The following is a 20,105-nucleotide window of genomic DNA, read 5'->3' as shown; positions in this document are numbered from 1 at the left end:
GGAGTGGCTCTATCCCTCCCCTATATATATACTAGATTGATATACGCACATTGTGCGTTTTGCTTGAAACATAGAAGGGTAATATTAAATGAGACTGGAGATGGTGAAGGAGAAGCTAAATCAGAGTCGGTGAGATAAGGACAGAGAATGAGAAGCTAAATCGGAGTCAGTGAAATAGGAAGATGATTATATCCGTAAAAGAGTTTATAAACAGGGTTAATTTATAAAACGGAAGGTTTATAAACAGGATTAATTTACGCAAATAAACGAAAATTACAGGGGGCAAAAACATCATAAAAAATGACAGAGAGAGAGATTTAGAAGTACATAAAAAAAATTATTATTCTACTCTTGCAGGACTGTAGATGGGGGGTAGCGATTTTTAAGATAGTTTAGATAACAATCAAACACAATGTGACAACAAATAATATTCTGCTCGAGGAAAAGTTTGACACTCATTCATTTGCTTCTATGAGATACATTGATTTGCTACAAACAAATGGTATACAAGATACAAGGCTTCAAGTCTGTATCAACTCGTAAGAACCATCTAGAGTACAAAAAATAAGCTTAAAAGTCAGTCACAACAAAACTTCGCTGCAGTTCCCAGCTGTATTCCTTTCTTCTCAAGGAAGCCTTGAGATAAATAATTGGCTTACTGAACTTTGGTGACTTCACTCAATCTCATAAACATCCAAATCCCAAGGTTATGCTTGATTTCTCAGTTTAGATGTGAATAGTTTGACAGGAATATCTAGACGTGGTCAGAAGGGGTATCACAATGCACAATCACTCCTAGCAATGCAATTGTTGTGAGTTGAAGCACTCTCAATACCTCAGGATTGAGTCTTCTCCCTCATTTTCGCTTTGGCAAAGAACACCCCAGCTAGAAGACCTGAAAAATCCAAGTCTTATAAGCTTCCGTCATATCTTTGCACTTATTATCGAAAGAGCAGGTTCATGAGAACTCACCGAAAAGAATGCTTGTAAAGTTCTCCAAACTAGTGGGGACCTTGAAAAGGAGGATCCCAGCAATCGAGAGAGGTATCTTATTCAATGAACCAACAAGACTGCAAAGTCAAACCATCAAAAACTGTCAAGAGTGTCTTAAATGACTGATGTGCTATCTCTATAAATTGCAAGAAAGGCAGTGTTAATTTTTATCTCACTGATAAAGGAAAAGGAATTCCATATTAACTATATCAAATTACAACCCAGATACTGTGGTAAATAGACACAATTTTATGAATCATATCGAACCCTATAATTTTCATAACTGAACGTTCCCAACCATACTTTATTTAATTGTCTGTCAAAAATTTGTTTTTCAGTATCCTACTTCCCATGTAACCTGAAAAATCCAACACTCCAGCTTGTAGAATTCTTATTTTATAGAAAAATCCAAACCAAGACTCTTGCTCGATGTAAATGATAGACTTCCATCACATTCAGAACTACTGAAGAAAATTTCTTCTGATCTAAACACTATAACGTCCATAAGATACAGTTACACGTCCATGAATCTTACATATGAGGTACTACGGACACGTCCAACAAAGACTAAGTAGAATTATACAAGGGCAACAGCAACCATTTTTACTAGCCAAGTGAGATGCAGGGTAGAGTACCTGTATGTAGTAGCACCAGTCTCATGAAGAAACCACATTGACGTAAAGCTAATTGCAAGACCAAGAAATCCACTTGCTGTCATGACCAACCAGAACGTCGGCATCCTAAGAAGTGGCCTGTCAATTCACTTTGGGATGTATCAGTAACAGGAAAAAAAAAAAATAAATAATAATAAAAAATAAAACACATTTTAAGGCCCAGACTCAGTGCCATGTTGGCACTGGAGGTACAGATGACAAAATTGAATGCCATCTAGTTCACAACTACCAAGTGGATGACTGGATGGTTCACCTCTCCAGATGCTGAAGGATCATGAAAGATATGACCTCATTTCCTAATTATGGTATTTCAATCATTCTACCACTTGCCAAATAGTGATGACTTTCACAAAAATTACAATGAAAAAGATTAAAATAAATTACGTTTCGGATAGATAGTTCACTTCATTGAACACAAGTACAAGAAGAATCCCCAAAGGCAACGAAAGAGTGTTGTTGAGCAAGACCATTGAGAACTCGTTTAAATTTCCAGATTTAGTAACTTGCTTTGCTGTATCCATTACTCTTCGTAGTGTCAACTGGATATGAAACAAACATCCATAAGAAGTGACGAATAATTAGAAATACACTTCCAAACAGAAGATTATGATAACAGAGAAGTATAATTAAGAACCTAATAATATTCGGAAAAAGACACCCAACTCAGGCATGAGAGGCTTAGCAAAGCAGAGTATGCTAAATTGATAAGCATTGAACAGACTTGCAGTCATGTTTCAGTATACTGACCGGTATAATAAGGATACACAAACCTTCTTTTCTAAAGAGTGATGTTATGATTTTCAATTTTCATGCACAGTCAAGGGAAAGGAATGATGTACTCAAACCAAAAACCAACAAAATAATCCCATACTGACAATCTGAAACGAAAGAATCAAAAGATTCAAGCGACAAACAGACTAGGTAAGGCAATGAGTTCAAGGAAGTAACACACACACATAACAATGAACAGGGGGTATAAATTACCGAATAAGATGCTGTCAAGAAGCAGTTGATGATCTGCCATGTATAGCCTACTGCATGAAACGACAGATCTGTAACTCCTCCAAAAATCGCCGAAATAATCTGAGACCACAAATTCAACCCTCAAATTTTGTATCTGTAGAGAACTATAACTCGAGGGAATACATCGCTAATTGTGTAAAAGAAAGATAATTTATCATGCTAATCTTTATAGTATAGTTCGAAATTCTCCATCTGAAAGAAATCATTGTAAATGTACAACAAGTTTATATATATATATGGGGAGGGATAGAGCCACTTATGTGTGTTGGAGTGGCTCGGGAGTGGCTCTAATGGGATGAAATTTATATATATGAGATCCTTTTTCGACACCGTAAAGATGTATACGGCTGCAAAGTCTCCAACACCGCAAAATCCAAAAAAAAAAGTGAGGTATATGACCTTTAATATGTCCCTATGTCATATCTGACATATTACATAGAAAAAAAATACGGAGTGCTCATATTACATAGAAAAAAAAATGCATTCAGGACAGAGCAGAACTGTCTTCTTCTAGACTTCTAGAGATCACCAAATAACCAAAACAAATAATTACACATTATTAAAGAAGCCATGGAAGGAAGAAAAATCCTGGGAACATGAAGGTATTGCAAGCATGCAGCAAGTAGCATAGAGTGTCTTTACTAATTTAAATTGCACTGAATACCATTAAGAACAAAGCAGCCCAGACTCTACTTTCGTGGTGCTTGCTAAAAAGGTACATTTCTCCAAGGGCAGTTATCACATTTGTAACGTTCTTCAAGACAGTCACCATAGCAACATTAATGTACTTCAAACTGAAAATAGCAAGGATCACGTTTAGCTTACATGGAAACACTACTTGCACTTCCTAAGATTCAACATATTCATTAGAAAATCTAAATCAAATAAAAAAAGTAGGACCAGCAGCGTATTCCAGTAGCAAAAGTTTTATAATTGTAAAACATGCGAGAGTATTTGAGAGGCAAAGAATGGTTACTCAATTAGTAGTGAACTTTTCCTACTTATATCTAATGAAAATACCCCGGAAACTTGCATATAAACCAATAAATCTAAGACAGGTAACACAATCGATTGGTTTTTTTTACTAATTTCTTTTGCTGCCTCATATGTATGAATAGATTATATCCATTCAATTAATTATACCAATTCTCCTTTATGATTGAAAGAGATATTGAGTCTTTTGAAATAGGGAATTGATACTTCCCGTAAGCATACAGCAGATGCTGGGGTAGGGATGCAATTTTAATCACATAAAGCCGACACCTGTGAGGGCATGTCTAATTACAATTGAAAAGGATAAACAATTTATATGGAATCATATAAGTCATCAAATTGATTCAACGATTCCTTTACATATCATACATAAGGTTCTAGTTTGTTCACTGTCAGAAAAAATGTTCTTGTTCTTTTCTTTTTTGATCGGTAAAAATCTTCTTGTTCTTCTATTATAGGACAGCATAGTTTCCATTCAGAAATGTATGTTTGATATTCAAGTATAGCTTAAATAGTGGCATCTGTTCAGGAGCGAATTGCCATGGCCTTACTTTAAGAATGTCTGCCAGTCTAACTAGAACTATCCGAAGTTGTACGCACTTCAGAAAGACCACTGATGGTTTAAATACCACCTCGCGCTGTTCAAGAGTTAGTGTGGCTCTCCAATGTAATGTCAGAGTAACATCTTCTTGACAAGATGACCTGTCATATTTCCCCCAATACTTAAATAGTTAAATGGACATATCAAATAACATTTTGGTCTTGAGTACTATGTAAACAGAAGATTGATCTGTGCAAAATTCAGTAGAGAGAGCATACAGAAGTATGTAAAAGCATAATGAACAGATTCTTGTAGCACATTTCAAACACAATTTACACAAAACATCAAATAGATGAACTTCACATATAGGAATATTGGTAGAGAGAGGGGTTGTACCTAAACATGCTTGTAATAAGCATGCCAACAAATATAAAGTTCACAGGCAACCAGACCCTTATTAATCTCCATGTTAGTGGCTCTGTTGAGATTACACCAAACAGACTTAATATGGAAACGATTACAACTGAAACAAGATTCTGCACCCAAAAAACAGTATCAAGAATTTTTCAGCTATCTCAAAGTGGTTTGTGAGTAAAGAGATTCAGAACGGCAAATAACAACCTACACTAACACGAGCAATTAAAAAATAGCTAGTGATGGCACACCTGGTAGAGCATCAATGATATCCCAGCATTGAAATTATAGCTGGAAAGGACAAGCTTATTGATAAGTATCATGCTGCAGGAAGAGATGCAGTACGCGAGACCAGACAAAACAGCTTGGTTGCGAACTTTCACTACCCTAGTGCCACGTACTGCTTTATCTATATCTTTTTCCTCCTTACCACCTTCCAAGTCAACATCATCATTGCCAAAAGATTTCACTGCAGATAGTGATCTACAAAATCCAGAAAAAACAAATAAATTTGACAGCCAAATAGCTCTCCACTTTGAATAGGCGGTAGGATGAGCCTAGTTACAATAAGTAAGGTTAACACTGATAAGCACATAAATGCTAAACATTTATGCCCACATTTATATTAAATTGTCCAGTTAATTGATATATTTTCCTTTAATTAGTTTGTTTCTTTGGTTTTACAGAAATCAACATGAATGTGATGAAACTGGCTGAGACTTGAGACTTCACAGGATTAGAAGATAGCCATGGCTTGGTTACAGAGAGGGTACTCGATACAAGCTTGAGAAAAGCATGTAGAGGACATCCTGAGATAGTTGTAAAAGTTTGGAATGGTCTGGCCAAAGTTCAAGGGCGCCTGCCCCCACCCCATTATGCCTTGAATGAAGGGCGCCCGCCCCTCCTCTTTATTTTATTTTTTATTTTTTATTTTTTTAAAAAAGATAAATAATTGAGCAGAAGTAGTGAGAAATTTAGAAATTTAAAGTGTTGTGGTTTACAAAGTGAAGAAATTTTCCAAGAAGGTACAACATATCGTTGCATGGAGAAATATCAACCCCAGTAATCTCGGCAGATGCATATGATGGCATTGTTATCTCTTCATTACATGCTTAATTTGTTAACCTTTTCTTACATAATTTGTAACTATTATGACCATTTATTATGATAATTTTCCTAAAGATACCTGATTGGCGTATTCTTATATTTTTTTTTTATATAAAGGGGACAAGCAGAATATAAAACATGGAAAACAAAGACAAGGAGAAAAGGAAAAACAACAAGAACAAGAACAAGAAAACGGACCTATTAACTATGTCTCTTCTTGCAGGACTTGAGAGCTGGTCTATCACCCCATTCTGCTCACGACTTGTGAATCCCCCTCTTTCCACTATGAGAACTGGATCAGGAGTATCTACAAGAGCACCTTGAGGCATAACCCTTGTATAAACAAAAGGAGATGAGCTTCAAAAATCAATCTTAAGTAGTCCTAGAAAACATTCCATTGAGTACGTAAGACCATTCATACAATGGAGTATTTATCGAATTAACAAAACTACACCAGCCCATTCAAGAAGAAAGAAGTAAACTTTGAACCAACTTAATACAAAAAGCAAAAAAGAAGTAACCTTGAACCCATTTAAAGCTAACAAGTCAACAAGTGTTCATATGTGAAGTAACCCAGAGATGAATTTTAGAGTAAGGAATCTTTTGAATTTTAAACTGTCATGGAAGTGGGTTGTTATTTGTTAATGAACAGGACCAGCATATAAAGAAGACGACTTTTTTTTGCTGAAATTCCATTTGACTTTGATACTTTGAGTATATAGTAGATCCGTAGTGGAAAGTACAAAACAAATACATTGTTCGCATCGAAGTACTGAGTTGTGGATATCTGTTGAAATCTCGGAAAATGTCGTTGATATTTTCTGATTATGCATGTATTCAATTCTACTGGGCTATTTGAATTGGTAGATTACCAATTAAGAAGTTGCAATTGGCCTAACCATATGAAATTAAAATTTTCAGGCCACTAGGCCAGTATGAAAAAGTCCTGCTCCACAGTGGAGGTTCACCGGATTTACATGGTCCAGTCTACCAGAACACTGGAAGTTCAATTGATTATTGGTGGATTGAGTGGAATGATGCATATAAATTCTTCTAAGTATGTGTTGAAAGTTCAAAACCATAATGCGTTCAAACTCTGGATTCTAATTTTATAGGATTTTATATGGACTAGCCTCTTGTGGCCAAGTTACGTTTTTCAAAATTTCTTCAAAACATATATATAGGGGCCACCGATGTAAAAAAACAAAAAAACTATGAATAGTAAATGATAAAATTATGGTTTTGCCCATACAAAATCCAAACAAAAAAAATACTACTTTAAATAGTGAAATTACTAAAAATGTCTTTGGGTAATACACCAATTCTGCTATTCACTATACCCCTACATTTTTATAAGGCTAAGTCCAATGGTTTGGTGTGTCATCGCACCAAACCACAATACAATAGTGTACACGGTTAGTGGGTTAGTGTTTGAAGACCCAATGGTTTTCTCCAATTGCATAAGAAAAAAACCAAAAAAAAAACAATCACACTCTCCAGCCGCCATTAACAATGGCCTCAATGGCGTACATAAAAATAATAATAATAATAATTCACACCTCCCTAGCCGCCACCCCCAAAGGCGTATGCAAAATCATTTTTTCTTTCCTTCCCATTTTGCCCTTTCTCATTATTATACAAATACAAAATAATGGGGATACAAATGTTATTCACCAAAACAAAAGATTTTGAAAATAAATTTGGTCAAACAAATTTTCTAGCCGCCGTTCCTACTGGCGTGCAGACAATACGCTATATCGTTAAAACTGGCGGTATAGATAGGTAAACTTATACTGATAGCGTTGGCGGGTTAGTGTTTTGACGCACCATTGGATCACAATTTTCATTATATTCGGTGTTTTGTCGCATCATTAGACTTAGCCTAAGGGTCCTGTATTGGGCACTCACGAAATTGCATTGGGCAACCTCCGCCCCAAGCCTAACAACTAAGTCCAATAGAAATAGCTCAATACACCCCCCCTCAACACATACCAAAAGTTTTGTTTTGTAACCGCTTGTACCGGTATCATCTCTCTCGCGAGTTCGAGTTTCGCATCCAAGAAATTTGAGTTTGCATCCAAAGAAATTTCGAGTTTGGCTGCCCAATCTAACCACTTTAATACAAAATTTGAGTTCGAGTTTGGGTGGAAGATTGGGTTGATTAAACTTGATGATTTCAAACTCAATACAAAGTATTTTTTTGGATTACTTCAACCCAAATATTACAAACATGATGACTTCATATCAAACTTAATACAAACTTGATGAGTTCGAGTTTGGATGGAAGATTGAGTTGATTAAATTTGATGACTTCAAACTTGATGTTTTTTTGGAGTTTGGGTGGAAGATTGGGTTGATTAAACTTGAGTTCGAGTTTGCCCAAGCTTGATGAAGTCGTTTTCGAGTTTGGGTTAATTAAGTGGAAGTTGATTTTTAAAATGAACTCGTGACAAACAAATCGAATTTCTTAAGTCCAAACGACCTAGCAATGTCGTCCAAGAGAGTCCCCAAACGACCTCGACATGTCGTCCTGGAGATTGCCCAAACGACCCCGCCATATCGTCTAACTAAAAACTCAAGAGTTTTGTCTCAAACGACATGGCGAGACCGTTCGGTGTTCTGTACCTAAAAACGACATGTAAAGACCGTTTGAGTGTATATACTCAAGCGACATGTTTGAACCCGTTTCAGTGTACACTCAAACGATATGGCAAAACCGTTTGAGTGTATACTTAAACGACATGGCGAGACCGTTTCCCGAGGGCTTCGTTATGGCGAGACCAGTTTAATTGTTTGTTGGGCCTGGACTTTGATAGCAAACTTGTAATATATATAATATATATATATATATTATTGGTAAGCCTATTTTAAATGAGATCAGTAACTCTTTGATGCTGGCGGGGTTCAAACCCCAGACCTCTGGTATCATCACCCAAAGGTTTTACCGACTTTGCTAGTCGGCACCTACCCAATCCAATTTGATGAGTGCCCAATTAAATCGATCACATTTTCTAATACCAACATGATACACGTGCTATGCACCTGTGGGTTAAACACTTCCCTCATAGATTTAAATATTTAATGATCAATCAATAGAGGGGCAAACGCAATCATAAAAAAGCTATTGTAGGTCAGTAGGTGGGAGACAGATTTATTAAAATAGTTAAGATTAAGATAAGTACTATCGCAGTACTAGTAATGTAGGTGGGCGCTGGATTTTTTTTAAGCAGTTAAGATAGGGGTGTAATACGGGGCCGGTCGGGTCATCCACAGTCAAATAGTGATGGGTCGGGGCGGGGTAGGTATAGGGGATACAAATCCAATGGTCCCTGACGGGGCGGGTTGAAGTGTCATGTTTTAGTACCATCACCCAACCTGTTGGGTCAACTTACGGGACTGGTCATCCGGGTCGGGTGGAAATTATCATTTTTATCCAATTTCACCAAAAAAAAAACTTTCTAATTCTGCAAGTAATATATTTCCAATTCACAACATAGAGAAAAAAAAAATCAATCAATAAAAAAAAAAAAAAAAAAAAAAAAAAAAAAAAAAAAAAAACTTGAACCCAAAACTATATATGCAAATTTGAAACTTATTTCTCGTGATTTACCATTTGTAAATTGATTATTTTACATAGCATGATAAAATGAAGATGGGAGCGAGGATCTATGGTACAAAACAATAAAATATAAACTAAAAGAATTCAAAATTAATACAAGGATGAATGATTCATCTTCTCCAAAATTCGAAAGTTGAATTTGAACTTTTAATATTTGCCCAATGTTCAAATTTGAATATTTGAAATTGATGTTGAACTCATAAGTTTGTGTTCATATCTCCCAAATTCCAATAAAAGTTAAAAGAAAATATAAACAAATACAAAAAAATTAGAGTTAGAGTCTTGAAATTGTGCGGGTCAACGAAGTTGGGTCAACGGCTTTTGACATGGTGCGGGTCGGGCGGCTTGATGGGTTGGGTTTGAGCATAGAACCTACACCCATATCCCGACCGTGTAAAAATAGTGGCAGGACGGGGTGGGTCTGTTTTCGGGTCGGTGCAGGTTTGGGTGGCGGGTGAAGATTGGGTACCCTACTGGATGATGGGTCAACGGTTTTTTTTACACTCCTAAGTTAAGATGATGCAGAGATGAACAAGTCAACAAGGCACATGTTGGTTTATAAATTCAAGAAATGCTTATAAACCTTTTATTCTTGGCTTGGGCTACCACAATAATATCCTCATAGGGATGAGGGTTCCGAGACCATTGGATGTGTGATCCAACCGTCCGAAATTCAAGTTGAATTGGGTTTGCTAGCATCTGTACAACTTTACCCTATCTAACATTTCAACATTTTTAGTCCCCACTTCGTAAATATCCTCTTGCCATATGCTAAACAAGTAAGTGGGCTGAGAGCCCAAACTTTTTTTTAAACAAAAAAAAAAATCGTCCTGAGGCCACTTGAATTTTAATTTCATCCTAAGTCCAAAAACATGGACTAACATCAACAAGTAAATTTAAATTTTCACTATATAAAGTTAAATTTTCATATGTAAATTGAAAATTTTATATGTAAAAATACTATGTAAATTTACATAGGTACAAAAAATTTACATTTTTATATGAAAATTTAAATTTACATAGATAAAGAAAACTGTGTAAATTTGAATTTACATATGATGACATCAGCCCGATTTGTCCTTGAACCAAAATTATTAATGAAAAAATGGCATTGAGCTGAAATTATAATTAAAAAATAATGACGTCAGACCAATTTTGGACTTATGGCAAAATTAAAATTGAAGTGGACTTATGGCGAAATTATTATTGGGCTTTTGTCCTTGGGCTGTAATCTCTAGCCATTAACATCTTTTCAAAAATATAATAATGTCCCCCCCCCCCCCTATGTATTTATAATTGGGAATTAGACATACCCCCACTCTAATTTTCTTTAAACATGTCCCCTTATGCACTTTAATGCTTAATGCCGATCAACTAGATTTGACTCTCATTAGCCGTTAGTCTAGATTTTCTATTTTCTTCCAATAATAATAATAAAAAAAATCTAAAACTCCCATAATAAAATGCCAAATATGCCCTCAATAATTTATAATTCGTATGTAATTTGCTATTTAAAATCAAGTCTTTCTATTTTACTATTTAACTATCATAAACCCAATACCCTCAACGGATGCTTAGAGTTTTAATTTATGTATTTGATGGTCATTGAGAGCATATTCGGTATTTTATTATTGGAGTTTTAGATTATTATTATTATTATTTTATTTGACAAAAATAGAAAATCTAGACTAACGGTCAATGAGAATCAAATCTAGTTGACCGACATCAAACATGAGGGGATATCTAAAAAACCATTTTTTTTTCCTTCGATTTTGCCCAAAACGTTCCCCAAGAAAAGAAAATATAATTATTGGTTGACCAAGCATAATCTGGTGTAAACATGGTTGTATGGGCACATTGGCACCACTATGTAGAATCACTAAAACCTCGGATAACTTCACAAACTAAACAGACCCCTGTTCTACTCCACTGTTATTAAACGACGCATCAATCTCTTGAGTATTTAACACTAGTGAGTGCCCGTGCCTTCAGCACGGATTGTTCTAGAATTGCGTTGACGTGAAAATAGTAGTATGAATTTTAATCAATTTTTATTAGTCTTCTCTTAAGAGAGAAGTTTTGATCACATCGATATCTACCTAATAAATAAATAAAAAACCAAAAACAAAAAAATCAACTGCCAAAGGAGTTATTTCAAAAGTGGTGCAGAGTCTGATTTTATGCACACTGATTCATTGAAGAGAATCCCCTGGAAATTATTTGTTGATGGAAGAATGGATCACTTGCCGTACTGATTTACCCACCCACATCACAATATCGTCAATAAAATAGAATACATGGCCATGAAACATAAACTAAGAACAAACTAATAAAGCGATAGTAACATATAAACCCTCCTTCGAGAAAATGTGCTCTATCTATGCAGTTGACACTGTCATGAAATATAAAACAGAAAACATTGATTAAAACACACACACGCACAATGGTGGTTAAGGGATATATTATTTACTTAAAATCAACAAAAAAATTGTTTCAATACATAAACATGAAATACAATTGGCTTATTTCCAGCACGTACTAACAGAACAACATTTAGCAATATACAACCTCCTAACACGTTCCAATGCTAATTTTACTCACACGTTCGATTAGGGAATTAAAGAAAAAAAAAAAAATAATCAGACTCTAGTACACACAAATGCTCATTTTAAACCCATCCCTGGCAGCCCATAGATCTGCCATAGAGTTAGTGGCATTCCCAATACTTTGCCTTGCTCCTTGCAGTCTCATCAACATCTCAAATGGGGATGTAATCATTAGTAATCATTAATGTAGCATTAGTAATCATTTCCCCAAATGGGGAATCCATATGAGATGGATTGATTCATTATGGGTACTGAAGCACTTATTTGACTTACAAAGATACTATTAGTATTAACAATTGCATAACAACAAATATAGTTGAATGAACTGAAATTCAACAGCGAAGTTTACTATTCTTAATCTACACCTATAACATACTATAAAGACAACTTAAAAGAGTATGTAAATCCATCTACATATATTTCTACATATAAATGCAAATAATTAGCTGAATCGAAAATAAAAAGTGGTGAATGAAGAAACTCGGATCCTTTAAGGAATGTACCTAGACGTAACGGAGTTCTTAACTTGATATAATGTTTTATCCTTCATTATATCATTATCATGATGTTTTGTTGCACGAAAATCTAAGAACACCTATTTCGTAGTAACAACATATGTCAACATAAGGCATATGAATTATTGTAAAAAAGCTAACCAAACCTTCAAAAGTATTCTTATGACCTATAACAAAAATATAGTGAGAGATATCTTGTTAATGCATTAAGCTAGGGCAAGTCACCCATGATTAATGTCAAGTCGCACTCATTATTATTTTTATCTATTTTTTATTTATTTTTTTATTTTTCAATTTTTTAATTTACAAACTAATTAACATATACAGAGGCCAAGAGAGGGATCTTGTTATACCTTAGCTCTCATATGGGACCAGCAAATTGGGACTTCACCAAACCCTTGATTTCCCACCTGCAAGGTGAGGATCCACATGATGATGCAAAAGTACAAACAACAATGGACTTCACCTAGCCCTTGATTTTCCATATGCCGTCAAGTAGGAATGTAGGACCCTAGTAATATGTGATTACACAGAATTTGATGAGTGGTAATATTGCCGCCACAAAGAAAATTAGATAAATAGTATTTACACATTATTCAGGCCAACTTTTTACAAAACAACAAACAATCACTACATTTTAGTTTTTCTTCCAGATGCAATAGCAGATACCATATAAATATACAATCAATAAGTACATGAATAAAAAAAAAAAAACATTGCAAAGGCTTGCTGAATAAGAAGCATACCACTAAATAATAAAACATCTTAAATTTGTGGCTTCTCGTACCACAACACTTATTAACTGAGATTAGTAAACAAATTCAAAATACCTAGTCTTTTTAGGATAAAAATATACATCCTAAGCATTTTTCTTTAAATCCATCTCTTACGCCAAATTGATTAGCACTAATATCCATCCATAAATTTATAAAGAGGAAAAGTGACAATGTAGACGGTTCCCTAAATTTCTTGCATCAAGTTTTCTGTATATATGCTAGTGTAAGATATAAAAGCCATTGGGGGGGGGGGGGATCTACAATGACAATAATCCCAAAAAAAACAAAACAACTATACCAAATGTGACCAAATTAAAATGCATTATTTCATAACAATTCAAGGGAACCCATTTAGTCTGTTACCCCACCCCGCTTCTCTCTTGATAGAAAGGAAAAATGTGGGCATTCTTTGTCCATTGAAACAATTCAATGAGATATAAGAAATTTTGCGTTCTCGTTAGGAAGACCTCGTACAATGCAGGGGAAAGGATTTATTATACATTCTTTGATACCTTTTCAATACAGTTAAAGGATTGGAATAAGAAATCGTAATAGCGCATCAAAGAGCTTAGAACATGATGTACCTGAAAGATTAGATTAAAAGGAGCTCGGAATGGCATAGCGAATTGGGTGATTAATAGTAGAAGGCAACCGGCTAATAAAGGTAGGAGTTACCACATAGAATCCATTTCAATAAACAACAACTTTTTAATTCAATAGAATAGAAGGTCGAATAGAGTTTAAATAAAGGTTAGTACAAAAGACTTCATTTCTAAATGAAAACTATTTCTAAATGAATGCAATGTACGAAAAGGAATGACATGTATAAAAACTAAGTCAAATTCTAGAAAAAGCAGTTGACGATTTGAGCATGCAGAAAATCCACATAGACTACTACACAAAATTCATTTGATTGCTTGGTAATACCTGCAATATGAGCATTTGAAAAACATATTAGATATATCAAACAAATTATCCCATATCCACAGTTAAATAATGACCAAATACCACTCCGCATACAGACAATAGTGCTTACTTTTCACTACATGCATATGCCTTAACTTTCTAATATATACACCTCTGGATGTGGAGACCAACACTTTGAAGGGAGCTCTAACAAAGAAGTGCAACGCTCAAGCAAGCCAAACGACAATGGATCATCACATTTGAAATATATGATTGAGTGCAAGAACAAAATGCAGTTTTCTTTTAATGCAATCAGTATTTGTGCTGAAAAAGGAAAAATTAGATAAATACTATCACAATTCTAAGCAACTGGCTATTATTGTACATTGTAATAACTAATAAGCAATTGGTTAACTACGTGGCATCAATTAAAAAGCCACATTAATATTTACAACAATTTAAAATTGGTTACTTACGTTACACGAAATACCCAAAAAGAATGCCCATTCTGCAATTTGTTCTCTACTTCTTTGTCGATCAAGAAGAATGACCCATTTCTATTTTATAAAGATGGAGTTTCAGTAAACCAATTAAAATTTTCGCATCCCTATTAAATTAAACATGTAGACATTCAAGAAGTAATCCTAAAATTTCCTCAAATTTAAATACCCAAGTTTTAAAAGGATAAGTTATACCTCAATTATAAGCCAATAGAAATATTGAGAACTGGTGATGGATGGAAAGAGAGTTTGTAGATTAAAAGTCCAGCGAGAGTAACAGGTTAGAAGAGTTGAGATTATAGGGAACAAAAAGGGGGAAATCAATAAATTTTCCTCATTTGGTTCATAGTACATAATCCATATAGGCAAAGAAATATGTTAAAGGCAGAGAAATAAATCCATTGAGGATGCTGAAGGGCAAAAGTCTCATAGCAATCTCTATAATTTAGAACACCATGGCAATGATTTTTTCGATTATTATCAGTGTAAGCAACAAAAGTAGGGTATTTTAATCAATATGAGATAAAAAGAAGAAGAAGAAGAAGAAGATGTTGAATAGTGAAGATTGCTTACCAGCACGAATTTCTGGCGACACTACTGATCAATGGTGAAAGAGTATAAAGAGAGACCCACACATTTTAAGAAATCTAACAACCAAAATAGGGTGGAAGAAAAAAAAAGTAGTGAATCGCTAATTGTGTGAATAAAGGATAGGTTGTTGTGTTTTTTCCCTCAATCAAACGACAACTTTCTCAGAGCTTCTTTGAACACTTCGACATAGTATTGTCTTTCTATTAAATAGTATATAGACTATATAAGACGATTGTATTAGATGGTTTACTTATTATGTTGTATTGTTCAATATATAGATGATATAAACAAATCAAATTGATATTAATCTTGATTCAACAATGACCAAAAAAAAAAAAAAACTGCATCAACTAATTATAACTCATAGCTTAAAAAGTATCAAAGAAATAACTTTAAAAAAAAAATATTTTGATTCAGTTAAATGAAGTTCAGGTGATAGAATATGGAGGTGTACAAACCTTCCTTCCGTGATTCGTGTTTGCCAATCTACTGCTTCCGTTGCTCAACTACAACGAAAAATAGAACAATAAATCCCAAATTATGAAACCGACAACACATTTTTTAGCAGTCAGCAAAAATAGAAAAAAGCGACAGTCTTCAAGGAAGAATGCAAAATAAACAAACAAAAGAGGGAGAAAAAATGAACACGAAAGACCAATAATTCTCCACACCGTACCATTTATTCTTTCTCTCAATACGTCAAAACTGAAATAGATTATTGATAGAGGGGTGGGAGAAGAAGAAAAACGGAGAAAATAATACCAATTGTGACTAAAGAACATGGTAAAAAAACTACAGATACCGGCGTTCAATTTGTTGAAGAAGATGACACCTTGTCCCTATTAAGATTAGAATTGGGTTATCTTGGAGGCGTGAGAGAGAGAAGAAAAGAGAACAGTTTTTTGTTCAATGGTTTGTCATTTCTAATCGCAGTCACGCTATAATCAAGGAAGAAGAAGAAGTAGGAGGCGAAAGAAGAACATATTGGTTTCTTCTTCGCTTCGTTTCGATGAGAACGGATATGTTTCTTCTAATAAAGGTTTTCACTATTAATATTCCATGATTAATATCCCATTTATTTTCTAATCCAACTCACACGCTTTGGTGACACTATTGTAACCCTTGATTCTATTGGCTTGGGGAATTTTAAATACGGTGAACAAATTCATGGCCATTTGATGAAAACGGGATTCTTTCAGTATGTTCAAGTGGGAAATGCTCTTATTAATATGTACACCAAATTAGGCACTCTTGAAGACTCTGAGATTGTTTATGAGAACATGGAAGAGCTGGATGTGATTTCATGGAATTCCATTATCACTGCAAATGCTCAAAATGGATATAGGGATCGAGTGCTAATACTTTTCGTTGAAATGCAGCAAAAAGGTTTTCAGCCGGACAAATATGTTTATGGGAGTGTTCTTGGATCATGTGGACATAACAGCAAGGCACTTCATGCTCAAATATATAAAAGTGGATGTAGCATGAATGTTTATGTCATGATTGCTCTTTTAGATGCATATGCAAGTACTGGGAATCTCAACGATGCATATACCTTGTTTTCAGTAGGATGTCTGAGAGGAACATTGTTGCTTGGAACACCATGATATCTGCATATATAGAGAACCAATGCATAAAAGAGGGGACTGCAGTTCTTTATGCAAACGGGTGAGAATGGAATTTCACCAGATGAGTACACCATAGCCATCATGATCAAAGCAATGATAGTTCAATCAGAAATAGCAGAGTGCAAACAGTTTCATGCCATTGCTGTTAAATCCAGATACTACACAGATGCGTCAATTGGAAATGCCCTGATCACCATGTACTCTAAACATGGAAAAGTTAGCTACTCTTTGCAGGCTCTCAAAATATTTCAAAACCTGATCTTATCTCTTGGAATGCCATGATTCAATCCTATGCCTAGAATAGAAGATATGTCGAAGCTTTGGCTTTGTTTCTAGATATGAAACTTTCAGGAATCAAGCCAGATGTCTTCATCTTCATTGGAATCTTAACCACTTGCACAAATATTGGTTGGCTGAGAATTGGGAAAATAGTACATGGAAATCTGATTAAATCAGTCCTTGTGGTAGATGCTAGATATGATTAACATAATCACGAAAAGATTGTGTTTGTCTTGGCAATTCGGCACATGACTGAAATATTTGGACAGTAAAATTCTTCCTTTACCTTGATTGAATGGATAGAATTTGTTCTAATGAGAGAACTCAATTTGGAGAGAGAGAGAACGATGTTGATTTTATTTTATTGTTTTGAGGGGGAGACGTAAAGTGGAGAATTGAGAGGGCAAAGGAAGTTTGGAGGAGACGAAGGGTTCTTTTGTTTAATTTCATAATTACTACTCTAATTAATTTCTAATCCACCTCACTCTGTCATCGTGGCACTCGTCTGAACCGTCGATTTATACCCCTTGAAACTAAATCCCAGCCGTTGGTCATAAAACTTCCTTCCCTTGTTATATTGATAGTAACATACCAAACCGCAGAACCTCTTCATGGATACTCTTTTTACCATGCCTAATCACGTGGTTACACACTTATTATACATCATCTAAAATGACCAAAATCTTCGACACAATCCACAAAACAGACCGCCCCTGTCCTTCTCCTAGATCAATGCACATCAGATTTTGGGTTTAATCTCCCTAGTTGATACATAACTAGCATAAAAACCCCTCATTACGTACTAACCCATAAAACCCTTCTATTTTTCTAAAATACCCAAACTGACTAAAATACCCCCCACACATAAAACCCTAGATCTCAAATTTATCTTCTCTCTTTCTTCTCGCCGCATCCTCTATTCTTGTAAACCCTAGATATCCTGCAAAACCAAATTAAGATGACAAAACAACCGAAAAATAAGAGAGAAACACCCACCAAAACAAAAAAAATCAAAAGTTTCCATGTCACAAACAAAAAGGAAAGCAACTACTGATAAAAAGATGAAAGCGAAGGTAAAAATCATTTTTTTTTTTAATTTTGTTTGTAAATAAACAAAATCTAAGGTGAGAATCATATTTTTTCATGTTTTTTTAAAAAAAAAATTGTTTTAAATACAAATTTTTTATGAGAATTTATATTTTTATATATGCAAATGCCTAATTTATATATGTATGAATTTGTAAATTACATATATAGTTTCGTATGTAAATTCGTATTTAAGCATATTTTAAGTTGTCTGAAATTGATATTAGTTGACACTCTGTAGTTGATATGAAGTTCACACTCTGTAGTTGATATGAAGATTTGAATTTGTATCATATTTACATAGCCTGTGCAAATTTGAATGTAAATTCATATTTCTATATGAATGTAAATTTATATATGTATGCTTGCTTTCATCAGTACTGTTTTGGTTACAATAATAACTATGTAAATTTATATTTTCGAATGTTTACTTGCATAGCTGAATTTGCCGTGTAAATTTGTATTTTCATATATGTGAAAGTAAATTTTGAAATGTCAGTTTAACAGACTTATTTATTATTTTCCCCTTTATTGCAACAGGAGGTAAAACCTACTAGCTCTACCAAGGTGTTTTGTTATACTGTTTTGCCTATGATAACACTTTTTCAAGAGTTCAAATGAAGAATTAGAGATGTTCAGATCGCCAAGGCAAAAGAAACTCTTTTTGGACAAATTTTTTATAGTTTTTGTTGAAGGACATTGAGAGACTGAGTTGAATGGGGAGGAAGAGGCAAATTGAATGGGAAAACCTAATTCGATGTACAACTTAAAGGAAAGGAATATGATACATAAAACATCTGATATCTATGTGGTGAAAACTAAGAAAACATTTCAAAGAAAGAATATCATGAAATGATGTGTTGTGTTTTATTGGTAGTCTGGTGGATCACTTTGGGATACTAATTTTGTTTGAATTAAGGACGTAAATCTTTGATCTTTTATGCAATGTCAGTTTGTCTTTGAATTCTGAATGTAACTTTTGGATACTAATTTTGTTTGAATTCTTGATCTTTGAATTCTGGATGTAATGGAAAAAATGAGCCTGATGCATTTGTCAGATTTCCATAGCCATGTTAGAAAAAAGTTTATCATAATTCATATTTGCATATGTAAGTTCAGATTTGCATAGACTGTGTCGCCTGTTAGATGACAAAAAAAAATGTTTGTGAAAATCCATGTGTATATGTAAATTCATATTTTCATATATGTATTCATATTTACATAACTTGTGTCACCTGTCAGATGTCATAAAAATATATATGAAATTTCATATTTGCATATGTAAATTCATATTGGCATATGAAAATATGAATTTTCATTGCATAGCCTGTGTCACCTTTCAGAACTCAGATGTTAGAAAAAACGTCTATGAAAATTCAGTGATATTGCTATGTAGTTTTAAGTTTGCATAATACAAGGTCATCACATACAAAAAAAATGCAAGGGCTTGAGCATTTGGTTTGGGTGAAAGTTGTATGATTACAATGGTGATTCATGAGTCGTATTTGTTATTCATCTTTGTGGAAATAAATGTAGTCCAATGTCAGAAAGAAAATGTTATTGTAAACCGTACTTTTTTCATTTTTTCAATAGCCATTATCCATCTTGAACAAAAAGAACTCCTACATCACATCTTATGCGGGTTAAAATTTTCATAGGTTAATCTTTTGTGTAATTAAGATTTTCATGGCATACGTCCGATATTAGAATTGTTTTATTTTAGTAATCTACTATGAAAATCTAAATTTTTATATATAAATACAATTTTGCATAGGTTAAACAACTATGAAAATTCATAGGTTATCTAAGTTTTTACCGACATGTTTAGTTTCAAAAACTAATATGTAAAAATAT

At 34.2% G+C, this 20,105-nt stretch overlaps 1 protein-coding gene across 2 annotated transcripts; it reads right to left on the bottom strand.

Annotated features, from left to right (window-relative positions):
• Positions 1-430: 430 nt before the first annotated feature.
• Positions 431-6,465, bottom strand: GONST1 (golgi nucleotide sugar transporter 1). Of its 2 annotated transcripts, none has more exons than XR_015221779.1 (10): positions 6,267-6,431; positions 5,944-6,078; positions 4,890-5,121; positions 4,621-4,760; positions 3,355-3,484; positions 2,652-2,750; positions 2,052-2,206; positions 1,629-1,756; positions 973-1,070; positions 431-895 (listed from the first exon to the last, which is right to left on the bottom strand). XR_015221779.1 is itself a non-coding variant. In XM_086607552.1 (10 exons), exons 1-10 carry the CDS (start codon positions 6,275-6,277, stop codon positions 837-839), a joined length of 1,176 nt encoding a protein of 391 aa, XP_086463678.1. In that variant the 5' UTR covers positions 6,278-6,465; the 3' UTR covers positions 431-836. The 2 variants fall into 2 exon arrangements, 1 of the variants encoding a protein (XP_086463678.1); XM_086607552.1 differs by having other exon boundaries at positions 1,629-1,745; positions 6,267-6,465.
• Positions 6,466-20,105: the final 13,640 nt, after the last annotated feature.

The sequence above is a fragment of the Coptis chinensis genome, chromosome 4 (genome assembly GCF_015680905.1).
Source record: "Coptis chinensis isolate HL-2020 chromosome 4, ASM1568090v1, whole genome shotgun sequence".
NCBI lineage: Eukaryota > Viridiplantae > Streptophyta > Magnoliopsida > Ranunculales > Ranunculaceae > Coptis > Coptis chinensis.
The sequence above is the reverse complement of the archived record's forward strand: the minus strand, read 5'-3'. Positions and strand labels throughout refer to the sequence as shown.

Excerpts from the sequence above, each read along its gene's own strand:
- GONST1 (XM_086607552.1), bottom strand. Across the intron at positions 3,485-4,620 it reads CTTATTACAAGCATGTTTAG|TTTGAAGTACATTAATGTTG; the intron begins GTACAACCCCTC and ends TGCTATTTTCAG. Across the intron at positions 896-972 it reads CTTTACAAGCATTCTTTTCG|GTCTTCTAGCTGGGGTGTTC; the intron begins GTGAGTTCTCAT and ends TGGATTTTTCAG.